General features: G+C 38.5%; 1 protein-coding gene across 1 annotated transcript in view; it reads right to left on the reverse strand.

Annotated features, from left to right (window-relative positions):
- The window catches only part of KCNH5 (potassium voltage-gated channel subfamily H member 5), a 336,051-nt gene that overhangs the window by 224,211 nt on the left and 85,758 nt on the right, over positions 1 to 26,082 (reverse strand). Inside the window, exon 7 of the mRNA XM_007986913.3 lies at positions 15,849 to 16,275. Coding sequence (XP_007985104.1) covers positions 15,849 to 16,275 — 427 coding nt within the window. The remainder of the gene's footprint in view (positions 1 to 15,848; positions 16,276 to 26,082) is intronic.

Raw genomic sequence — 26,082 nt, forward strand, 5'->3', positions numbered from 1 at the left:
GGTCCACAAAAGAGAAAGGCAAAGGGACTCCTAGAGATCATGGCTAAAGGGAGACAACAGGCTTAGGGCTTTAAGTCAAACCTGGGATAGTGCAAACTAGAGAAAGTCAGAAGGCTCAAAGAAAGATCCCTCCAAAGATGAAAAGTTATAACCACCTAATGTGAGCATGATGAGATTAGAGTTACAGAATGGAAGAGAATTTGATAGTAAATTTAAAGGAAGCACATAAGAGCACAAGACAGGGATGCCCTCTCTCACCATTCCTATTCAACATAGTGTTGGAAGTTCTGGTTAGGGCAATCAAGCAAGAGAAAAAAATAAAGGGTATTCAATTAGGAAAAGAGGAAGTCAAATTGTCCCTGTTTGCAGATGACATGATTGTATATTTAGAAAACCCCATTGTCTCAGCCCAAAATCTCCTTAAGCTGATAAGCAACTTCAGCAAAATCTCAGGATACAAAATCAATGTGCAAAAATCACAAGCATTCTTATATACCAATAACAGACAAACAGAGAGCCAAATCATGAATGAACTCCCATTCACAATTGCTTCAAAGAGAATAAAATACCTAGGAATCCAACTTACAAGGGATGTGAAGGACCTCTTCAAGGAGAACTACAAACCACTGCTCAGTGAAATAAAAGAGGACACAAACAAAAGGAAGAACATTCCATGCTCATGGATAAGAAGAATCAATATCGTGAAAATGGCCATACTGCCCAAGGTAATTTACAGATTCAATGCCATCCCCATTAAGCTACCAATGACTTTCTTCACAGAATTGGAAAAAACTGCTTTAAAGTTCATATGGAACCAAAAAAGAGCCCGCATTGCCAAGACAATTCTAAGCCAAAAGAATAAAGCTACAGGCATCACGCTACCTGACTTCAAACTATATTACAAGACTGCAGTACCCAAAACAGCATGGTACTGGTACCAAAACAGAGATATAGACCAATGGAACAGAACAGAGCCCTCAGAAATAATACAACACATCTACAGCCATCTGATCTTTGACAAACCTGACAAAAATGAGAAATGGGGAAAGGATTCCCTATTTAATAAATGGTGCTGGGAAAATTGGCTAGTCATAAGTAGAAAGCTGAAACTGGATCCTTTCCTTACTCCTTACACGAAAATTAATTCAAGATGGATTAGAGACTTAAATGTTAGACCTAAAACCATAAAAACCCTAGAAGAAAACCTAGGTAATGCTATTCAGGACATAGGCATGGGCAAGGACTTCATGTCTAAAACACCAAAAGCAACGGCAACAAAAGCCAAAATTGACAAATGGGATCTATGTAAACTAAAGAGCTTCTGCACAGCAAAAGAAACTACCATCAGGTGAACAGGCAACCTACAGAATGGGAGAACATTTTTGCAACCTACTCATCAGACAAAGGGCTAATATCCAGAACCTACAAATAACTCAAACAAATTTACAAGAAAAAAAACAACCCCATCAAAAAGTGGACAAAGGACATGAACAGACACTTCTCAAAAGAAGACATTTATGCAGCCAACAGACACATGAAAAAATGTTCATCATCACTCACCATCAGAGAAATGCAAATCAAAACCACAATGAGATACCATCTCACACCAGTTAGAACGGCGATCATTAAAAAATCAGGAAACAGGCCGGGCGTGGTGGTTCAAGCCCGTAATCCCAGCACTTTGGGAGGCCGAGACAGGTGGATCATGAGGTCAGGAAATCGAGACCATCCTGGCTAACACGGTGAAACCCCGTCTCTACTAAAAAATACAAAAAACTAGCTGGGCGAGGTGGCGGGCGCCTGTAGTCCCAGCTACTCAGGAGGCTGAGGCAGGAGAATGGCATGAACCTGGGAGGCGGAGCTTGCAGTGAGCTGAGATCCGGCCACTGCACTCCAGCCTGGGTGACAGAGCGAGACTCTGTCTCAAAAAAAAAAAAAAAAAAAAAAAAAAAAAATCAGGAAACAACAGGTGCTGGACAGGATGTGGAGAAATAGGAACACTTTTACATTGTTGGTGGGACTATAAACTAGTTCAACCATTGTGGAAGACAGTGTGGCAATTCCTCAAGGATCTAGAACTAGAAATACCATTTGACCCAGCCATCCCATTACTGGGTGTATACCCAAAGGATTATAAATCATGCTGCTATAAAGAAACATGCACACATATGTTTATTGCGGCACTACTCACAACAGCAAAGACTTGGAGTCAACCCAAATGTCCATCAGTGACAGACTGGATTAAGAAAATGTGGCACATATACACCATGGAATACTATGCAGCTACAAAAAGGATACTTTCATGTCCTTTGTAGGGACATGGATACAGCTGGAAACCATCATTCTCAGCAAACTATAACAAGAACAGAAAACCAAACACCACATGTTCTCACTCATAGGTGGGAATTGAACAATGAGATCACTTGGACACAGGAAGGGGATCATCACACATCGGGGCCTACTGTGGAGGGGGAGAAGGGGGAGGGATAGCATTAGGATATATACCTAATGTAAATGACGAGTTAATGGGTGCAGCACACCAACATGGCACATGTATACATATGTAGCAAACCTGCACGTTGTGCACATGTACCCTAGAACTTAAAGTATAATAATAAAAAAAAAAAAGTAGCACATAAGAAACTAAGAAAAAAAAAATTATGACAATGATTACCCTAGGGGAAACCTAATGTTATACAGGAAAATAATCAGGGTATAACATATGACTCAGTTGACTCAGTTGTAAATAGCATTTACCTAGTCATAATAATGAAAACAGCTATTGATTTGATCAAAATTATGATCTAAATACAGAGAAGATTTAGAAAATTGGCAAATGCATATATATGCACAAATATATATATCTGTGTGTGTGTGTGTGTGTGTGTGTGTGTGTAGTGGTAGTTAAATAGGACAGGAAAGAGAATTATATAATTTCATTTTCATCTTCCAAAGATGGAAGTCAACAGACAATGACTAAAACTGAAAATTCTCTCCAATAATCATGTGAAAACAAAAAAGATAAATGCCACCAAAAAAATGAAAATGATTTGAAAGTCATCTCTGGGAAATGTCTAAAGGCATGAAGATCAAGGAATTTCTATTTTTCAAAATAAATCTTATAGTGCTATTTGGTTCCTTAAACTACATGCATGTGTTACTTCGATCAAAAAATTAAATTTAAAAAACTACAGTCAGATAATCTGAATTACCACACAGATTAAATGAAAAAGAAGGCAGGAGAACCAGAGATGTGGAAAGTATTTGAGATTTCCTTCCCTTCTTCTGTGGGCCCTGTGTTCCTTCCTGTTTATCTCAGCTCTGTCTTCCCTGGTATTAGCTATTATCCAAATCCCAGTTACCCCTTTTTCTCCGGAAACTTCTCTCTAATGACTGAATAAATTAGCAGTTAGAATTACACAGCACAGAAAGGCTCTGGTCAAACATCAGAAGCCACTGAAATCTCCCTGTGAGTAAATGGACACACTTTTTTCAAATGCTAGTTTGTTTCTTTCTTTCTTTTCTTTTCTTTCTTTCTTTTCTTTCTTTTCTTTCTTTCATTTCTTTTTTCTTTTCTTTCTTTTTCTTTCCTTCTCTCTCTCTTTCTCTCTCTTTTTGAGATGGAGTCTTGCTCTGTCACCCAGGCTGGAGTGCAGTGGCATGATCTCACTGCAATCTCTGCCTCCCGGGTTCAAGCTATTCTTCTGCGTCACTCTCCCTAGTAGCTGGGACTACAGATGCAAATTTCTTTAAAATATACTTATACAGTTTTGTTTCTTTAGCAAACACCAAAAAGGATATTTGTGCTTCTGATCTAAGTCGAAGCAGTCCTGACCTTGTGTCACCCTCTATAGAAGAGACTATCCAAATTTCATAATCAAATTCTGCCCATAGCACAGACAGTTGTTTCCAAACCATTAAAATTCCCAAGTTGTTCTCTTCTGTATCCAATGAACAAAGAAAGATTGAAAGTATGGCAAGAGCATTTATGCCAGGCCTCAGCATGATCGAGGATGAGGGACATACATGTGCAGAGTGTTTTCAGTCCCTCTAATTCCTAGCTCTTCCTAATGACCCTTTTGCTATCCTCTCACTGAAACAGTGGCCGTCACTTTTCAAGAGGAGTGTGGTTACTGTTGAGAACAAAGAAAGCAGCTTAGCTTTGAGTTTCAAATTAGACTTTTTGAAAGCCCATAGCCAAAACAATAATCTTAAAAGCATAGATTTCCTTTGCAAGTGCCAGGCCCTTGAGATAGCAAATGGCTTTTTTTTGTCGTTGTTCTTGTTGTGTTTTGTTTTCACTTTAAAATCTTAGCTCTTTTCCCAGAAAACATGGGGGTGGGTAGCAGTGAAACATAAGAGGGCAGAATAAAAGGAACTATAGGAGTTAACAAGAGAAACCCAAAATAGGTTGAAGGAAAAATCAAAGGCAGCAGAGAAGTATATCCAGCTTCCCATCCAGAACTGTACAACATGGCAGACAAAGAGTGGCCAGTACAGCCATAGCACAGATGCGGCAGTCAAGCGCACTATGAAAGGTGGAAAAGTGGGGGGATGAGGGAGGAGGCCCTAAATGAAGTTATTAGCTCTGTACAGAAAAATGAAATCAGCCACATGTTCATTCACCATGTTTCATCGTATAAAAATTTAAACCCAAGACTGAAGAATTTAGGTCTGGAGAACTAGTATGGTTTTGAATTTACAACTTTCCAAATATGGAGATCGAAATACATTTATTTCTTCAAGGAGGATTTATTGAGTACCTGCCACACTCCTGTTACATCAGGGATACAGAGTGGAACTAGAAAGACAAGCTCCCTGCCTTTGTGGCTCCTATTTTAGTTGGAAAGACAAGCAATAATTACATAAAGAAAAAATTAAAGAATATAATTAAAGACCATGATGAAGAAATAATGAAGTATAAAGTGACAGGAACACTTTGGATAGACTGGAGAAAAAAGGTCTTATGGCAGTAAACCAGGGAAAAGGTGGTGTGAATTAACAATCCCTGGTTATTTTTCCCATAGAGCTAGGAAAAAGTAAAAAGGTTATCTTCTTCCTCTTGCCATCATTACCTTAGCTCCTTCCCACCCCTGCCTGCCAAGCGACAGCCCATGCTCCAGACGTCTTCTCCACCCTCCTCTGAAATCTCAGCAATTATTTTCTCTTCATTGAGACACTGTGCCAGTCTAAAAATCAGTCCAACCTGGTACAGAGATGAGGGACTTACATCCTTTAGAGGACAAAATGGCAGCTTCAAGGGGCCTTCTGGAGTCAAGAACACATGAAGCAGGATTTCTAATGGTGGACCATCAAGCAAAATATCTGGGAGTCATCTGGCTCCCATGAAGTCATTTTTTTGTGGGAGAAACTGCTCAGCCTATCAGGAGAGCTGCCCTTGATCTTTCAATAATTTGTTCCCAATATCACAGTTTTCAATAGAGACACAGTAACATGATCCAGCAAAGCAAACAGGGAAGAAATAGCAAGAGAGGTCAAGGGAGAGCCAGAAACAGAGAAATATTAAAGAGACCAATGCATGAAAAAGTGTCTACAAAATCTAGCAAATGTACTCTAAGAGGCAGTACAGGAGAAGAAGCCCATTTTCAATAGGGAGGAAATGGAGAAAAGGAAGTGAAGACACTTGCTTTAGAAAAGCTTAAAAAGGGAAGAATTGGTGGATAATAAGGCAAAGAGAACGCAAGGTCCAGATCAAGTGTTTTGTTCACATATACATATTAGCTTACGACTAAAAAGACATGAGCATGTTTATCAGCTGATGAGAAAGAGCCAGTAAAGAGAGAGATGGACAACACAGAAGACAGACAGGCTTGGGTGCAGTGGCTCATGCCTGTAATTCCAGCACTTTGGAAGGCCAAGGTAGGCAGATCACTTGAGGTCAGAATTTCAAGACCAGCCTAGCCAACATGGTGAACCCTGTCTTTACCAAAAAATACAAAAATCAGCTGGGCATGGTGGTACACACCTGTAGTCCCAGCTACTTGGGAGGCTGAGATGCGAAATTGCTTCAACCTGGGAGAAGGAGGTTGCAGTAAGCTGAGCTCATGCCACTGCACTTCAGCCTTGGTGATAGAGCAAGATCCTGTCTCAAAAAAAAAAAAAAAAAAAAAAAAAAAACAAAAAAGCCCAGGCACAGTGGCTCACACCTGTAATCCCAGCACTTTGGGAGGCCAAGGCGGGTGGGTCACGAGGTCAGGAGTTCAAGACCTGCCTGACCAACAGGGTGAAACTCCGTCTCTACTAAAAATACAAAAAAAATTAGCCGGGCAAGGTGGCGGGCACCTGTAATCCCAGCTACTCAGGAGACCGAGTCAGGAGAATCACTTGAACCCAGGAGGCAGAGGTTGCAGTGAGTGGACATCACACCATTGCACTCCAGCCTGGGCGACAGAGTGAGACTCTATCTCAAAAAAAAAAAAAAAAAAAAAAGAAGAAAGAAGAAGAAGAAGAGGAAGAGGAAGAGGAAGAGGAAGAAGTAGTAGAAGCAGAAGCAGAAGAAGAAGAAAGAAGAAGAAGAAGGAGGAGGAGGAGGAGGAAGAGGAGGAAGGACAAACAACTGAAAGGGAAAAAAAGTCAAGCTACAGCACAAATCTATGTACAAATCCTGGGCCACTTCACTGAATGCTAGAATCATACATGTAACTGCCCACAGGACACAACAAAGGACCACACATCACTAACTTCAGAGCAGTTGCTTGCTCCGAAAGCCTTAAATCCTGACTCTCTTTCTCTCAAACCCTCATGTTTTCATGGTCTTACCATATGTCGAGAATCTAACCAATTCTAACCACTACCATCATCATCTCTCACCTTGACCTGTCTGTCTTCTTCTATTTTTGACCCTGTGCAGTATATTTTCCACACAGCAGTTGCATTGGTAGTTTTAAGACATAAGACAAATCAAGCCAGTCTGGTCTGAAACCCTCAAAGGTCTTCCCATCTGGCTCAGAGTAAGGGCTACTATCCTGTCCTACAAGGCCCTGAATTGTTTGCACCCTTGGCTGCCCCTAGCCCACCTTCCTAAGGGGAGAGTCAGGAGTGTCAAGGAATGCACATCTGCAACACTCTTCTTTTTCACAGAAGTAAAAGGAAGGCCATCTGCTGCAATGAAGATGAGTGGTCATAGGTTTGGGAAAGGTAGAGAATGTGTGAGAGTTGTACAGGAATCGTTGCTTAGCAAAATGTTAGAGGAAGAAGATTTGTAAGACTGCTAACCATTCATTTTAGGGGCAGCTGTTCACAGGGCTGTCTAGTTGACTCCAGCTAGTGCTCAGCAACCCTGGAACAGAAAAAGAGACAAATAGATCCAGATGGGCAGCAAAAGGGCACAGGATGAAGGAATTTGGAGTGTCAGTGTGTGCCTGGGGAGGAGGGTCTGCTGTTCTCTAGCTAGGTCTTCATAAGGGAAAGAAGTGGGGGAAACAGACCTATGAAGGGACCTTTTGGACGTTTTCTAAGGAAACCAACAGGAAAACCCAACAACCCAGTCTAAGAAAAGTTCCCGAGGTCTATGATTCCCATACCGAAGTCTCATTAGAAGAGTCAACACCAGACCTGCCTCCCTTGCTGATGCCGAACTAGGGGCATGAATTTAAATGTCTTTCCCTTACAGGACACTGTAAATTAGTAATGGTCTCAAACTAGACCCTCACAGATTAAGATTTGTGGGGGGTTGTTAAAAATAAGTTCAACTTTAAAGGAGTTAGAGTCTAAAAAGGGTAGCTACAGAGCTAGCTTCAAAGGGAATTTTTAAAGCCTCCAGTATTTCCTGAGAGTCAACTTGAATATAATTCTCACCCCATAAAGATCTCCTTACTTACACACTCAGCCTAAAGCCACCACCATGTGCCTGGTACCTCACCTCCCAGGGAAGGCTAACTCAGTTGTCACAACATATGAAAATATTAAATAAGTAGGTAAGAAGAAATTACTTAGGAGCTGGCTAAGAAATTACTCCAAATAAAAATCCCCTCTCTGGCCATATCAAAGAAATTCTTAAATCCATGCCTAAAGGCCTTTGGTATGACATTTATTTTAATAAGTTCTAAATATATTCATCTATGAATTTGTGAGTCTTTTGGCCTGTGGGAAAAAAAATTAAGTATTACATATTAAGCAAAATTAAAATCAGATGTCAATAGATGGATATCACATATGTGAGAATCATCCGCATGCCCACTGCCCGTTCTACAGCAGAGTATCACTTCACCTACCAGGCGACAGTGTGTCCTGAAAAATATTTTCTCATAGGAATTAACATTACATTCATTGGAAAGTCACCAAATAAGTAAATAAAATTCTCCTCTGACTAAAATGTCTGTTCTAAGAAAGTTCAGTTTCATAAAAACTTCTAAGTCAATGTTATCTTTCGTTTTATAACACAAAAGAGAAATTCCATCTATAGGTTATGCATCTAATAATCTAACAAGCATATTTTGTTGAACTTGAAACTTGATTTAGAAAAAAATATTGGCTGTGAAAAATACTGTATTAGCATAATCTACCGCCATGAATTTAATGGCTAATAATACATTATTTTCCTTCATATAGGGGAAAAAAATGATTTGGAAACCACCAGTTCCCCAGGTGGCTATCTCCCCTCAACTAGCCAATGAAACAAGTCAGAGAAAGTCAAGGCCACCTAGATCTCTCCTGACTTGCTTTCCCAGTGGTCCTGTTGTTCTCCCTTCCTTCTTAAAGCTCTCTCATCTTTTGTTAGCAACGGACTCTCCTTCCAGAGCCATGCTTCCATTCGACCTGCCTGGGTTCTCTTCTCAGCCCCTCTGTGGCTCTCCTTCTTCAGAGTCTACCCTTGGCCAGCTTTACGCTGACTGCACCCTATACTTCCTTGACATGATTACTTTGTATACATTGTTATTCCCTAAGAGATCTCTCTGTGCCTCATAGCTCTGGAAACCAGAACCACATTTCTAACGGCCTAATGAACATTTCCATCAGAATAACCTGCAGGAAAAAGAACCACTTTCCTCCAGTAATAATTGCATCTTCTTTCCTATTTTAGAAAAAAAAGCTTCATCATACATTCAGCTGAATTTGCCAGAAATCTACAAGTGCTTTTGAACTCGTCCTTCTAAAATATCCCACACGTTCATTCATTCACCCATAAAAACTTTTTTTTAAGTTTCAAGAAGCTTGGCCGGGCAATCTCAGCACTTTGGGAGGCCAAGGTGCATGGATCACCTGAGGTCAGGAGTTCGAGACCAGCCTGACCAACATGGTGAAACCCCCATCTCTACTAAAGTTACAAAATTAGCCAGGCGTAGTGGTGCATGCCTGCAACCCCAGCTACTCGGTAGGCTGAGGCAGGAGAATCGCTTGAACCTGGGAGGCAGAGGTTGCAGTGAGCCGAGATCGCACCATTGCACTACAGTCTGGGCAACAAGAGCAAACTTCTGCCTCAAAAAAAAAGTTTCAGGAAGCTTACATACAATCTCTTCTGGGGTATCACAAATAACTCCATTTTACAAATGATGGTTTATAAAACTCATATAAATTCTTGTAAGTTATGATGCAAAAAATTGAACCTAGAGTCATTTGTCTGACTTCAAAGTCCATGATCTTTTCACAAACCATGAAACCACAGACCATGGGCCAAATCTGATCTGCCACCTGCTTAAAGTGTATTGGAACATAGCCACACTCATCTGTTTATGTATTGTTTATGGCTGTTTTAGCACTACAAAAGCAGAGGTGAGTAGTTTGCAACAGAGACCATATGGCTCACAAAGCCTAAGATAGTTACTATCTGCCCAGTTACAGGGAAAAAAAAAAAAGTTTGCCAACTCTAAATCTATACCATCCTCCATGTATCTACCACCTCAGTTTATGTCTTCTTGGATTGCTACAACAATCTCCTAACTTTGGTCTTTCTGCCAGTAGCCTTTATCTCCTCCAATTCATTGTCCACAATAAAGAATCAATTTTTTTCTTATTTATGCCACAACCTTTAGGAAAAAATACAAACTCCTTGTGAAGTTATGGAAAGCTTTTTGACTCTTGGTTCTTTTATTTCTTTCTATTCACATCTACTTTCCACTCAAGTCAAAGTGAAATGCATGGAGTTTCCCAAAAGGGCCAAGCTATTTGATTCCTATATTTTTACATATACTATGTTCTCTATACCTGGAAAGTACCTAAGTCCTGCCTCATTTACCTACTTATTTTGTATTCTGAGCTCAAGAGTCACTTCCTCCTAGAAGTCTTCCTGGGCTCCCTAAGGCTGAACTAGGCAAACATTTTTATTCATTCATTAATTCATTCAACATGTGTTCAATGGGCTCAACTATCAAGTAGGAAATAATGCTTTGTGCTAAATATACAATGATGAACAGGACAAAGACAGATCACGTTCTCACAAGTCCAACTTCTTTATTCCCTCTTAGTTCACAGTATAAAAAGAGATGAGATGAGGATAAAGGCAGAGATGGACACTGAGATGGGGATGGAGAGAGTAAGGGAGAGACAGATGGATCAGTGATTTTCTTGTTTGACTCTCTTACCATATTAAAAGGTTATTGAGGGCTCAAAAGTATCTAGTGTTTCTTGAATAACAATGTATACCAGAACACCTGGCACAAGGCTGAATGAATTAAATAATTTTGAGTGATACAAGGACACAAGAAATGAAGATCCTTGCAAAGAGTTCACAATAGTTAATAGCGTATCAAGAAAATGTCCTGTTATTTTCTGGGGAAAGTCAACCTTTACAGAATTTGAGATGCTTTGTGAAAATGTGACTAGGCATGAAAAGAAAGATGGGTATAAAAGAATATTCCTGCAAAAGACACAAGCCCTAGTTGGAATAAGAATCAGGGAGTAAAGTGTACATCACACAGTCTTTACCCAACCACACATCTGAGACTGCTAAACCATGAAAAAAGGTGCCTATAACCCTGAACTTGGGGCTCCATAAAATGTTTTTTCTCATGGGAACCTCAGCTCATAAAAGAAAAGAAAAAAGACAAAGTCTTCTTTACAAGCTATGGTAAAGCAGACACAAAGAACTGACCCAGTTTCCAAAATAAACATTAGGCTTAAAGCTCTCCCCATCTGGCTAAAACGAAAGCCAGAAATGAAAATCAGCATGTACACACTGCATTTTCTACCTACACCGCAATAACAAGGCCAATAAAAACTTCAACATGGAACTTAATATTATACCTGAAATGCCTGAAGTTGCATATTAAGATTTGTAGAATAACTTTTTACTAATATTAGGAAACGGCAACAACCCACTTTTAAGCCTGTCTGGATATCCATCTAGGTCGAGTACCTCTCCTAGTCCAAGTCCCACTGAGCATGGTGTGCAGTCTCTTCCCGGGCCCCGATCCTTAGCCCTGAGACACATGCCTTTCAGTCTTCCTAGCTGCCTAATTTCTATACGGAAAAACACTTCTCTTTCCAAAAGCATATTTTCTTTTCTCCATAATATTTATTCCTTGACAACTTTTCCTCTTAATCTTTACAGAACATTTTCTATAGAAAATACATCTTACTCTCCATAAAGCAATGTACACACTATATGTAAAAAGCCCTAACATCTTTGTGACACCACTTTGTTTCCATCTTAACCTCATCTCCAATACCCAGCCCCATGCCATGGACAGGGGCATAACTGCACCAATAGAATCTTAGAAGTATAGAATGTTAGCCCTGAAAGGGACCTTAAAAGTCATTGACTTCAACTTTGGCATTTCACAATTGAAATAAATAAATAAATAAAACTCAGAGAGATGTAAAGACTCCCCAGGGTCACATAGGCCTTTGCTCTCAACTTACTCTATATTCTCCCAATCTCTGGATCTTACCATCTTCTATTTATTTCCTTTTCCTGTAGGGAGAGATCAGGGCAATGCCCATAATTTCAGCTTGACTTTTATCTGAATTCCACAGAGGATGCTGAAGAAGCTCATCAACATGAGAATATGATGTGTGGCATTGGTCTCCTCTGCATAGTGCTGATTGACCAGTGTGCAACTAAATGCTTCCCAGTTGCACTTAACTTCCTACATGAAGATTTGGATTTCTTGTCATATGCATCCCACTGGCAGATGGTCTAGCTATACTTTTAAATGTGCTAAGCCATTTGTCTGCTGCATTACAGATCATACTAGTCAATTACAGAAAGTTTTTAGACTGTTTATGTGACTACCAATTACATCTTATTTGAAAATTGCAGATTAACATCGTTATGACAGAGCTTCCTGTCTACCAATTAAACCCCAGCAATTTGTATCTTTATAATTTTTAGTTTGGTTTGGTTTGCTTTCTAAGACTCAGTTTGCATTGCATCACAGCAGGACAAATTCTCATTGACACATACTGCACGGGCCAGCCTCTCAATTTACCAAAGCAGACAATAGAAAAAGTAGGAAAATGCTTTTAGAGCAAATGAATACCCAAATTCCAGTCTCATAGCCCTTTGACATATGCTGAATATACATTTAATAACGTATTTAATAGTGTACTAAGACGTATATATGGAGAGAGAAAAAATTAATGGTTGAACTTATTTAAGGCAAAGAGTTATTCAAAACATATTTTTATTTTATATGCTTCTTTCTTTTATAAAATTATAATGAAATATGCAAATGTAGAGTTCCTTAAAATGGCTAGATTAAACTAAAATACAGTTTATGTGATAATTTAGTAATAAAGAAGGAACTAAATAACTGCTTTCTTGATAAATGTTTGGAAGAGAATTTATAAAAACATATTAAGACAAGAGTATAATCCTATTAGAAAAATTCCATCATTGCAGTCCTTTGTTTTATAGTCATCAAAACAAATCATCCGTGTACTATGGCGCCTTCTGAATAGCAGCAAAATTAGTCAGTGTGCCTAATCCTTAGAAAATCTAATATTATTAGGGGCTCAATAATAAGATTATGTAAATAAAATGGATTAGAAAACATTTCATGAAGGCATCATTAAGTATTTACCAAGCAAATTAGCAAGGAGATTACTTACATCTTGATCTAAATACACATACACACACACACGTACGTACATACATACTGTTTTCCACAAGTGCTGCAGAACTAAACTGCAAAAATATTCTCTCACAAAAGCCCTTTGGTAGTGAATTTTGTGAATGTCAGCAGAGTAGCTGGATTCATTCATGAATGGACAGATACAGAGGAATGGGGAGGACGTGACTACCCTGGGGAGTAATGGCTGCTACCAGAGCAGTGGAGGTCACTCAAGGCAGACAGAGCATGAAAAAAACCGAGAGAAAACAAATTTAAGGTAAAGAATGCATGATGGTAGATGTATATAGAGAAGCATCAGGCAACCCTTCCAATTCAGAAATCTGAACGGGAAGATTTCCCATGTTGGGCAAATGTAGGAACAAAGGACTTAAGTCTAAGAAATTCCTAGGTAGCAGGTAAGAAAAGTATTTTGGGATGCTGCTGACATAGGAGAGATCTGGATGGCATCTCAGTTAAGTGGGATTAGGGGAAGGTCAATACTATTTTTTGAAGATCTGTCTGATATATCAACAAGGAAAACTTTTGAGACTGTATTCCTAGACAGAGTCCACATCCAACTTAGCATTAGGGTAGCAAATCCTAAGAAAGGAAAGACCATTGAAAAGAGGGCCCATAAGGACCTAGGAATTGGGATTGTTGCCACACTCATACTTCTAAATTTTGCTGAAAGGCACATAAATTTTGGATGACTTTCTCTAGAAAAAGAGTCTATCATTTGCAAGTAGTGATTATTTTTCTCAACAGAATATAGGCAGTTGGTGTCTCCATCAATCTTTTGATAAAACATTTTTCTGTTTTTGAGTTATAAGGTTACAAGTGGTGCTTCCCAGACTGCCACACAGATTGACTAGGATCCTGGCACAAGTAGCAGCTTTATTTGTAATAGCCAAAAACTGGAAACAAATATAATGTCCTTCAATAGATGGTGAGCTAAACAGTACTACATCCTAACCATAAACTACTACTAAGCAATAAAAAAGAACAAATTAATTATTGATACACTCAACTTAGATGGATCTCAGGGGCATTATGCTGAGTGGAGAAAGCCCATTTCAAAAGGTTACATTTTACATAATTCAATTTATATAACACACTCAAAATCACAAAATTATAAAGATGGAAGGCAGATTAGTAGTTTTCAGGGAATAGGGATAGTTGGGGAAAATGGTTAGATTACATATGAGAGAGAGTTTTGTGGTAAAGGAACAGTTCTGTATCTTGATTGCAGTTGTAATTAAAGAAACCTGCACATGTGATAAAACAATACAGAACTATACACATACATTATATCAATGTCAATTTTGACACTAAGCTATAGTTATATAAGATGTAATTATTGGAGGAAACTAGGTGAAGGTAACAAAGGCCCTTTCCATACTATTTTTGCAACTTCCAATGAATCTATAATTACTTCAAAACAAAAAGGTTTTTTAAATCTATGCTCAAGTATAAGGCAAAATGTATTGTATAAATATGAAAAGTAGTATGGTGCTAAATACAGCATCTGACAAAATGTTGTCTTCTGAATTTATAAAGTACATTTTTGCCCATACATCTTACCACTTTGGATATGTAGGTATCAGTTTAATTAATCATCAGGATTTCTCCCTGTGTATAAGGACATTTTCTGGCTGAAAGTCTCTGGAGCAGACAGCACTTGGAATTCTCACTCTCTTTCTAACTGCAAGCTCTAACCAGCAAATAGAGTCTGCGTGTTCTTATTCCTATACCTGTACAAGGGTGTATGGGACAAACAGAAGCTGAACAACTGCCAACACTGATGCTCCAATAGCTTTTAGACATTCTAAACGATGAAAACTACCTGCTTAGACCCAAGATATTAACCTTTCACAGTCCAGCCAATGTCCCTGGACTCCAAGAACTTTTACCATCAACGTCAAAATCTAAGCCTCTGTAATATGGAATCTCAGAAAAAACAGCTTAGACACACACACACAAAAACCAATGACCATGATCCGAAGGCTTAAGAGGCACTAATAATGCTCATCACACCTTCAGTACAATCTTAAGGTTAGTTTAGGTACCAGAACTAGGTGTGAATAAGTCATCTAAGTCAACTTGAAGGCATGAATGACGGTGAAGTCTCCCTCAAGATCTTCAAAAGCAACTTCTTTGGTATGTATTTCCTTTAGGTTGTGGTCTTCTGATGCCATCCAGTTGCAGTCTGAGTGCAAAGGACATGGTCTGTGTCCCTTTAGGGGGCATCCCACTTCCAAGAACTTGGTACTCAGGTATACATGTTAAATCCTAGACAATTCTCATTGCTGAATGGGCTTATATTCAGCAATCCTTTCATTCCCTCAGATAGGCATATATTCAACCTACAGTGACTGTAATGAAGACTACGTTAATAAACCCCTTCTCCTAGTCTTAATTGTAAAAACCTATACAAAAGTGTATCCTAAGTTCAACTTTAATTTAGGAATTCAGTATTAACTAGAATATTTATAAACAATATATTTCACATTGGATCCTATCTTTTTTTGGAATTTAACACATTACCAACAAAATCTATGGAATGTGCCAAATGCCACCCGTCTGGATGCTGGTCCCAGTTCCTTCAAGAGAGCTCTGTTGGGTACACACATTAATATGTTTTTCACACATTAATATGTTCTGAAGAGTAAAATATATTATTTTGCATTTCTATTTTCGAAAGTAGATAAAAAATGCAAATAAGATGGATTAAATACCTTTCCGAAGACAAAGTAGTTTATTTTAATCCTATCTGAGATTGTAGCCAGGAAAACTGCCAATAATAATAATTTTTAACGAAAACATTAAAATACTTACAGCCAACCATCATCATAGCCACCGAAAACATCTTTTCCACATCTGTGGTAGGAGCTATGTTTCCAAATCCTATGGTTGTAAGGCTTGTCATGGTAAAGTAGAGAGAGGACACGTACAGTGAATCCTTGCTGGGTCCTCCTTCCCATATCCCGGCACTGGTATTGTAGCGGTATGGAGTCCCAATGCTCAAGGCCAGCTGGTAGAGCCAACTGTCTATTTGGATGGTGTTAGTGACTTCGTCGATGACCTCATAGTCTCCGATGCTATACCATATGCAGGCCAGCCAGTGGGCCACCAGTCCAAACACACACACCAGAAGCACAAGGACTGCTGCTCCATATTCTAGATAATGGTCCAGTTTCCTAGCCACACGGCCCAGTCGTAAGAGACGCACCACTTTTAAAGAACTGAAGAGACTGCTGATTCCCTGGATTAAAAAAAAAAAAGACACCACATTTTCAAAAAAAAAAAAAAAAAAGCTGGGGAAACAATATAATGACTCACCTTCATAAATTTCACCATCCATTTATATATTAAGAACATACGTATACTATAGGTCTGATTTTTAGAAATCAAAAAAGTCAAAATGATAAACTGGAAAAAAAATAGATTTCTTCCTACCCAGAAATTCATATTTGTGAATTATTAGATAAAACAGCTTTTCATTAGCTAAAAAACTCCCAATTTATTTTCATAAGTAGAATATAAATGGTACAGAGAGAAACCAAAGATGAAAAATGCTCAAATGCATTATATACAGAGTATACAAATAGGGGTGTTGAATTCAGAACTTTTATCTCCTTTTCCTATAAAACTTTCCCTCTACTCTAAAAGGTTTCTTTTCATTTCTTATTTTATGATAGCTCCAAATAGCAGAACTCTGAAAAAGGAAGCACAGTCTTACAGGCAGTCAAACAGGAAATCTTTGGGTATATATGGGGAAAATGGACAAATAGCATTGTTGGCCCCACTACCTCCTGCCACAATCATGAGAATCACTACATTCTAGAGTTCTGAAAACGTGAACAGAGCTGAAGCTGAAACGGGTGTGTGGCCTCCTAAATTCTATTCATTCTCTAGCAAAAGCCACCAAAAAGAACACCAAAAAAAAAAAAAAAAAACAGCAGCCGGAAAATTCATATTTTGTTGAGAAGCTTAACATAACAAATAAGGGATTATCCCAATCAAAGCACAGCATAGGCTTTCTTAAATCAGTGAAAGTCCCAGAGTTACTTTTTGGAAGCATGTAATAGGCCACCTGCAGAGGTAGGATAAGTTCATTCCTGATGCAGTTCACAAAACAGGCAGGGAGGGAAAATGGAGCAGTGATCCAGGAAGCCTCTCGTGCAGTCATCACCTGCAAATCCATTCGTGTCCAGGACTTCCTTGCTGCTAACCCTGTCTCCCAGAATGTAGACAAGGAATCTAATATAACTTACTCTGACATGAATTCTGACCAGCAAGGAGGAATTTGTTGTTGCGGTAGAATAGATATATATTAATAAGACTCTAATTATGGATGGTAAAGTTCCTGATAATTAAGAAGGAAACAGTTGACAGGATGCAGTAGTTCATGCCTGTAATCCCGTAACTTTGGGAGGCCGAGGCAGGTGGATCACCCGAGGTCAGGAGTTCAAGATCAGCCTGGCCAACATGGCAAAACCCCGTCTCTACTAAAAAAATTCAAAAATTAGCCAGGCATGGTGATGGGTGCCTGTAATCCCAGCTACTCAGAGGCTGAGGCAAGGAGAATTGCTTGAACCCGGGAGACGGAGGGGGCAGTGAGCCAAGATCACACCACTGTACCCCAGCCTGGGCGACAGAGTGAGACTCCATCTCAAAAAAGCAAAAAAAAAACAAAAAAAAAAAAAAAGAAAGAAACAGTTAAGAATGCATCTGGTTTGCTGGTTTGTTATACTATATTCTATAAGGCAGTATGTGTTTGAAATTTTTCATAATGAAAATTTAAAAGAGAAAGATAACAAAGAGAAGTAGAAACAAGAGTCGCTATAGAAACAAAGGAGTAGCAGGGTCATCCTGCAGGGTTTCTGCCTCAACTTCAATTTCTCTAGGCCTACCTCTGTTTAAGTCAAAACTCTCAAATATTGTGGCATATATACAGCCTAAAAACAAATTTCCATTTCACTTTAACACTTGGGGGAAAAAGATGCTGAACTTTAGTCAGTTAAAAAGAGTAGAATTAATAAAATAAAGAAGACAAATTTGTGTAATTCAGTGACATGAGATGTTGGAAGGTAAGAAGAGTCAAGAAAGCTTGAAAGCTTTCAAAAATGGAACTGTGTAGTCATCAACAAGTAATATAAACATAAACATTTATGGAGCACTCCTACATGCCAAGTTCTGTTATAAGCCCTGGGGATATTAAGATAAATATGCCTCACTTCTGCTCTAAAGAAATGCATAATCGAAATACATGAAAAGCCCAAACAGAGTTCAGTTTAAAAATAAAAACAATGATGATATAGATAATGTTTTCTGGTTAGCTCAAACTTTTAAAGGAACTTTGGGACTTCTGTTTAAATACTGCATAGAAAAGTCATTTATACTTGAATTCTATTCTCTGAAAATAACTAAAAGCAAAGAGAAGGAAAAACAGAGAGAAAATCTTCACCTCATTCAAATTAAGAAAGCCAACACAAGCCCCAACTAGAATTGTGACGCGTTAGGACCTACTAGAATTAGGTCCAAATGGCGGAAAGACATACATCCTTCATCTCTAGCAAGTAGATTGCTCCAAAAGGAGGTGACCCATCCCGACAGGCCTGCTCTGGACTCTACTTACTTGAAAGCACATTTTCTAATATTTAGAAGTAGTTTGACACTTCTTAAAAACTATAAAATGTTTTATAAGCTTAAAAAGTAATAAAATATTAGTAAATAGACATACTTGATATATAAAGTATATATAAAATATTAGTTATATATCTATAAAGCATTATAGACTCTGCCATAGGTTTAGAAGTAGTGTGACACTACTTAAATATTATAAAGTGTTTTATAAGCTTAAAAAGTAATAAAATATTAGTAAATATACATACTTGATATACATACATAAAGTATATATAAAATATTAGTAATATATATAGATATATACCAAGCACTATAGACTCTCTCTGCCATAGGTCCTATGGCACCACTTCCTCTTGGTTTTTAGCCAACCCTCCAACTGATGCCCTTTCAACCACCTTCTATATATGAATGATTCTCAGGTCCACTTAGCACAAAAAAAATCTCTCTCCTGAGTTATTGATACTAAGCCAAATGTCTGCTGTGCATTTCCACGTGGATATCCCACAGGTATCCAAAAACAGGTCCCAAAGGGAACCCTTTGCTTCTCCCAAATCAGCTATCTTCTATCATGTGAATGACATCATTATCCACCCAGTCACTCAGACCTGGGGCAAAGCCTCCACTTTTCCCATTTCCTGCCACATGTAGCTGGTTATCAAGTCCTGAGAGTCTCATCACTCAAAGTGCCTAAGTGCTCAAAATATATCTATTTAATAAATCTCTCAAAAAAGGTTCTTCTTTTCCATTCCCATAGGCATGTTTTGGTCATGGCTTCACAGTTTTTTCTCACTTGTGTGACAGGAACTGCCTCTCCATCAGCCATCCCACCTCTATTCTTGCTTCCTCTAATTCACAGATCACACTATAAAGACAATCAGTCTCGTACTTTTTTAAATGCACATCTATCTAACCATGTCCCTCTCTAATATAAACTCCTTTCATGTTGGCTCATTACCTATAGGAATAAATATTAATTTTCAAGTGTGACATGCAAAGCCCACCAGGACCTTGTACCTGCCTACCTGCTCAGCATCTCTCCTGCCAATTCCTCCACCTGCTCTCTAGGCTGCTGCCGTTCTCAGGTAGGAGTAGTTCTCAGAATGTCCATGCTGTTTCATGCTACATTACAAGTTATTCTCTTTGTTTAAAGGCTTTCTTCCTCCGCTCTCTTAGTGGTTAGGATCTTACATACAGTTTATGACAAACACTTTCCCTTCCACGTGTACTTCCCTGACATCTTCTCCCTACCTCTGCCATCTTCATTGTCATACTCTCCCCCGTCCCCCACTGGGAGAATTAGGTATCCTTCCTTTTTATTATCATACAGTTTCTGCACATCTCTATTATAACAATTTTCACTGTCACACTTACTACAAGTGTGTTTGCATATTCCAGGAAACTGTAAACTCTAAGGAGTAGATCTACTGTCAATTACAAAGCTGGCATATGGTAATATGTTAAGCAGCCAATAATTCAATAAATGAAAGAATAAACTTTTGTGAAACTAGCAAATGTTGGGGGTGAATTTGGGGAGCTTTAATTACAAACTCAGAATGATTTAACCGTATAATGTAGAGAACAAAACAGTCAATGTAACTTAAGGTTGCACTAATAGTGTATGTCATTGAGTACAAAAGAGAAATTATCCTTAATCTCTACGCTGACTAGGTGTATTACTCCATTTTCATACTGCTGATAAAGACATACTTGAGACTGGGTAATTCATAAAGGAAAAGAGGTTTAATGGACTCACAGTTCCATGTGGCTGGGGAAGCCCCACAATCATGGAGGAAGGCAAAAGGCACATCTTACATGGCAACAGGCAAGAGAGAATACGAGCCAAACAAAAGGGGAAATGCCTTATAAAACCATCAGATCTCATGAGACTTATTTACTACCAGAAAAACAGTATGTGGGAAAACACTCCCATGATTCAATTATCTCCACCTGGTCCCTCCCACAGCACCTGGGAATTATGGAAGCTACAATTTAAGATGAGAGTTGGGTGGGGAAACAACCAAACCATATTACTAGGTCACACACACAGGAGATCAGTTGAATATATTCATCAGAGAACTGCCAAAAAAAACCCCTCAAAACTCAACTCTATTAGGAAAAGTGAAAGGAACTGGAAAAAAGGAGATTGGAGCGGAGCACTATTTATATTCAAATACACAGTGCACAGATGAGGGCTGAGCTCACTCTGTTTAATCCTAATGTGGGTAACCCAGAAAAAAGTTGGAGCTACAGGGATAGAAGGATGCAAACAAGATTTCAACAAGCCTGTGCCACACACTTCTATGCAGTTAACCAACAGAAAGTTAGGTCATTTATTGCTACTTGGAAAAGACAGACAAGGCAATAATAACATTGAGTATTTACTACATGCCAGGTACTATTCTAAGTGTTTTCTTTGTATTAATTAATTTAAAATTCAGAACAATCCTATGTGGTACCTATCATTAAAGCATGGCCCAGAAAAGTTAAAAATAATTGGACTAAGTTCACATAGATAGTAAGAGGAGGATCCCAGATTCACATTCAGGCAGTCTGTCTCCAGAATCTTCCTTCATTCATTCTGAAAGTCTCTATACCTAGAGTATAAAGTGTAATTTATCCAACCATATGAATACCTGCAATATTTGCTTAAACATGAGCATTCTCTACATGACTGAATAAAGGAGATTAAATACCTAGCCTCCTCTTTCTCGCCACTCAGTCACAGCAATGGCCCACAATAGGGGTTCGTGGAGGCCCTGGAACTCTTATATCTATATAGTCTGTAGTTCTCCAACATGGATCAACTCATTTTGTTTTCATAATAGCAGGAGTCCTACCTTCATTGTTCATATGAGGACGCTGAAGCTTGGTCAGGTTGAACAAACCGTCCAAAGACAGTTAGCAAGGAATGAGAGTATCACTCAGACCCAGTCTTTCAGATTCTGAGTACATTTTCCACAACAACCAACCACCCTGCAGCCTTCCTGTCCTTACCCCCAGTCTCTCCTACATCATTGCTGCAATATTAATCTTCCTGAAAGGTAGCACTGAGCATATCCTCCAAGGGCTCATCACAGACATTAAGCATAATCTCTTGAACAGGCCTTCAATGCCTGCAATCCCATCTCTGTCTATGCTGCCAGGTCATTTCCCTCTATGCCTCTGCAAAGCCCTAGTGCTCCAATAAAACCAAACTCCTTTTTGCCCCCAAACATCATGTTGAGCAAAAGGAGCTAGACACAAAAGAGTATATGCTGTATGATTCCATTTCTGAAGAGTTCAGAAACAGGTGGAACTACTCTATGGGGTTAAATGAGCATACTGTCTCCCTTTGTTGGGAGAGGGGCAGTGATTACAAAAGACATGAGGAAACCTTCAGGTTCTGGCAATATTTTGCTTCCTAACATGGCTACTAATCACTAGGTGTGTTCACTTTGTGAAAATTCTTTCTGCTGTACACTTAAGATTGGGATAATTTTCTTTATGTATGTCATATTTAAACATCAAAAAAAGGTTATGGAAAACCCAATAGTCACTGATGTGTTATTAAGCTAACATTTCACCACAGTACATGATTCATATTAATAATTTCTTACTCATCCTATGATATTTGGTTGGGAGGGGGCAGGGAGTCATAGCCATCATTGTATCTAAAATAAGAGACTTTCTTTATTTTATGATTCATTCTCATAACCTTTAGATTGGGCCACAAATTGCATTTAATTCCTGTTGGCAATTTTAATTTCACTCATATGATACTACTGGACAGTTTTAGAGGTTGATCCTCCAAAAATGCCCTTCTTATGTACTTCCGCCTTTTTCATAACAATGTTTTGATGCTGTACTTTCCACCAGTCTTAGCTATTCATTGATTTTCTGCTTCCTGTCACTCCAAACTTTCCAATCTTTCTGTGCCCTCCTCTGTACTCCAGTGGCTTTCTGCCTCTATCCCAACCTCTGAGCTGTTAACACATAAATCCCTGGGGTTCCACTGTGGAAGAGAATATCAAATACATCAAGTGCATAACAGAACACAGCAGGGTGAATGGAGGACTTTCAGCCATCAGCCTTCCACCTTTCTAGCCAATTTCCTTACTTGACAAGCCCCTCAGGCCATAGTAGCACAAGGAGCAATATCCAGGAGACACCTCTGTGCCATTAACTCTTCAAGTTACTTTTGTGGATTCCACATTAAAGAGATGTGAGGTGTTATCAGAGTAAAATAATATCTTGTAATGATAAAGCCACCCAAAATACAAATCAATTCTCTCATTTGATCGTCACTAATAATAGCAGGTAGATTATTCAGCCAATATTCCTTCCTATTTTCTTTAACTTTCTTGGGCAAGGACGCGTGATAATTAAGTGGAGATGAAAGAGCAGGAATACAGACTTGTCATATCCAGTTGCACGATTTTTCACCTACATTTTGCATTCTCACAATACAATGTTCTGGTAGATTGTTTCAAAAACATAGCTGTGTTTATTTTTCTCCCTGTATCCATACTCCTCTGCAATGTTACTTATAATTCCTCCCATCAAGAGATACAGTCTATTTCCTATCTCTTAAATCTGGACTGACTTTAGGACTTGCTTTGGCCAACAGAATGTGATATAAATGATTGCAGCAGATCCAAGCCTAGGGCTCAAAAGGCCTTGCACACTACCTCCACCTGTGGTCTTGGAAACCAGCCCAGCTGCTGTGTGAACAAGACTCACTAGGCTTTGGGGGATGAGAGACCACAGAAGCATCCCTTCGAGTCATGCATTTCAGCCATCCTAGACTATTCAGGCCTAGCCAACTCAGTGGCTGACCACAGATGCACGAGTAAACTTAGTTGAGATAAGCCAAACCTAGCCTAAATCAGCAGAACCACCCAACTGAACGGCAGACTCATGAGTTGAATAAATTATGGTGGTCATTATCTGTAAAGCCTTAGAGTGATTTGATATGCAGGAAAAATGACAACTGATAACAATGTAAGAAAAGTGCATATGTTACATATTTATGAGCACAGAATTACACATTTCTATGACATAACACTGGGGCAATATAGATATCACATTAATAGAGAGGTCCCATTTTAATGTGACATTATCCCAAATAGGAAAGATATGGGTAGGTAAAGTAAGATTTAATATACAATTGTTGGGTGTTATTTATCTGTTATATTCAGAAATATGTCGCTGTTATCATGGATGCCAACAAATACTCTATGAGAATAAAGAACTCCAAGTTATTACTTCATAAATCTTATAAATATTTCTAAAACTCAATCTCACCTAAAACTTAACATCACTTTGGGTGGTATCCATGGAGATGACCCTTCCAATAGCCTGGCCTTGGAGTTTCTTCACCAATTCATCTCCAACAACCTTTCTACTTCTCCTCAGATACCCACTCTCATGATCATAATCTAAAATTTGTTATATTCCAAAACTTTCTCCAACTCTGAAATTTTGAATCAAATCATCCTGCTATCTGACCAGGGCTGCTTCTCTGTCGACAAAGATCAGTGGCCCAATTACACCAACTGCAAAAGTAGTTGATCCTTACTGAACCTGTAGTCCAATGACAAATCTACCTTTCCCCAATTTATTAACCCTCTTCATTCTCTACCTTTTTTCTTATGCAATCCTATAATTTCAATAACATCAACACCCTAAATTGCTTAGCATCTCTCTCTCTACTTTACACCCACTGTCAAAATTCTAGTCCTGGCTCAATTACCAGCTTTCTTCACATCTGTATTATGAACTGCTCAAGAAAGTTATACAGTGGGTTCTACTATAAATTCATTACCATCACCTTCAATGCATCTGTCAACTACTTAGCAAGTTTCCTGTTTTTCTTATAAATTTACCCACTCACTGTATTTCAAGCCTTCTCTACTCTACTCAAAACTCCAACCATACCCTCTTCAACTATATCTTTCCCATAGATATTTAAACATGTCATGTCCCTCTCATTAAGAAAAAAAAATGCACCCCCTCACACTCCTAAATCAGCTATCCAAGCAAATCAGAAACCAAGAAGTATCCTTGCCATCTCTTTCTCTGACATCGCCTCACCCAACCTACCTTAAAATCCTATTCATTTTAGAACAATATTTTATCATGGAAAAGCTCAAACATACAAAAAAACAGATAAATAGCACAACAATTCCCCCATTTACCCATAACTTGGTTAGAGTAATTATTAACTTATCACCACCCTTGCTTCTTCTACACCTCTCTTTTAACAACAAACTCCTGGTCTCACTGGATTATTTTGAAGTGAATCCAAAATGTATAATTTTGTCCATAGATACTTCAGGGTATGTCTCTAAAAGACAACATATTTTTTAATTCAACAAACCTATCACCCATTATCACACCTGATAAAACCTAACAAGATTTCTCAAAATCAGCAAATATCCAGTCCACTCAAGGCCCACCCTCTCCCCAGCTGGTTTCTTAGAATTAGGACAAAAGAAGGTCCACACTTTGTGCTTTGTTCATGTGTCTCTTAATCTACACATTTCCCTCTCCTTTTTTTAATCTGTTGAAGTCAAATTTATTTGTTTGTCCTAGAGAGTTTCCTAAATTCTGAATTCTGAGGTTTTCATCATCATGGCATCACTAATATAATCCTCTGTCCTCCCACTTTCCTGTAAACTGGTAGTTAGATCTTGGAAACTGTTCTGATTCAGGTTCCATTTTTTAAAAATATTTGTTTTTATCAATACATAATTTTAACCCCTAACTATCTCTCAAATTTATCTACTTCTCTCAACCTCCACTGTCATGTCCTTAGATCATACTAATAGCATCTCTCTCCTCTATCTACAGGAGTTTCCTAAGTGTCAAGGCATTTGTTTAAACCCATTCAATCTGTTCTGAACACTGCATAAGAGTTACCTTTTCAAAATCACTGCTGGTTTAAAATCATCTCACAGCTTCCCACTGTTCTAAAATCTGTTCTGTTTATATAGTCTTGAATGGTCTGGTCCAGGCTTACCACTCTAGCCCCATTCTCTTCTGCTCACTCTCCATCCAGCTTTCAATTCTTTGAGTATGTCATTCTCCCTCAAACACAGGGACTATGCACTTTCTGTTCTTTCTAAATGGAACGTTCTACAGCTCTTTCATGCCCCTTCCTCAGCCTACTTGGCTCTATCCATACTTTAGATTATAGCTCAGTTATCACTTCCTTAGGGAACTTTCCCTTTCTGATCTAGATCAGGTCATTTCATTATATAATCTCAAAGAACCATGTACATTCTCTTCATGACACTTGTCTCTTTGTGATTGTGTATGTGTATCATGTTTCGTTCATTCTTTTATCCCTAACACACTCTAGGACTCTTAGAAACCTAGTGATTGAAAGAATGAAAACATTAATTAAAGAATAACTTAATATACAAATCTCTCATAATAATTT

The sequence above is a fragment of the Chlorocebus sabaeus genome, chromosome 24 (assembly GCF_047675955.1).
Source record: "Chlorocebus sabaeus isolate Y175 chromosome 24, mChlSab1.0.hap1, whole genome shotgun sequence".
Taxonomy (NCBI): domain Eukaryota; kingdom Metazoa; phylum Chordata; class Mammalia; order Primates; family Cercopithecidae; genus Chlorocebus; species Chlorocebus sabaeus.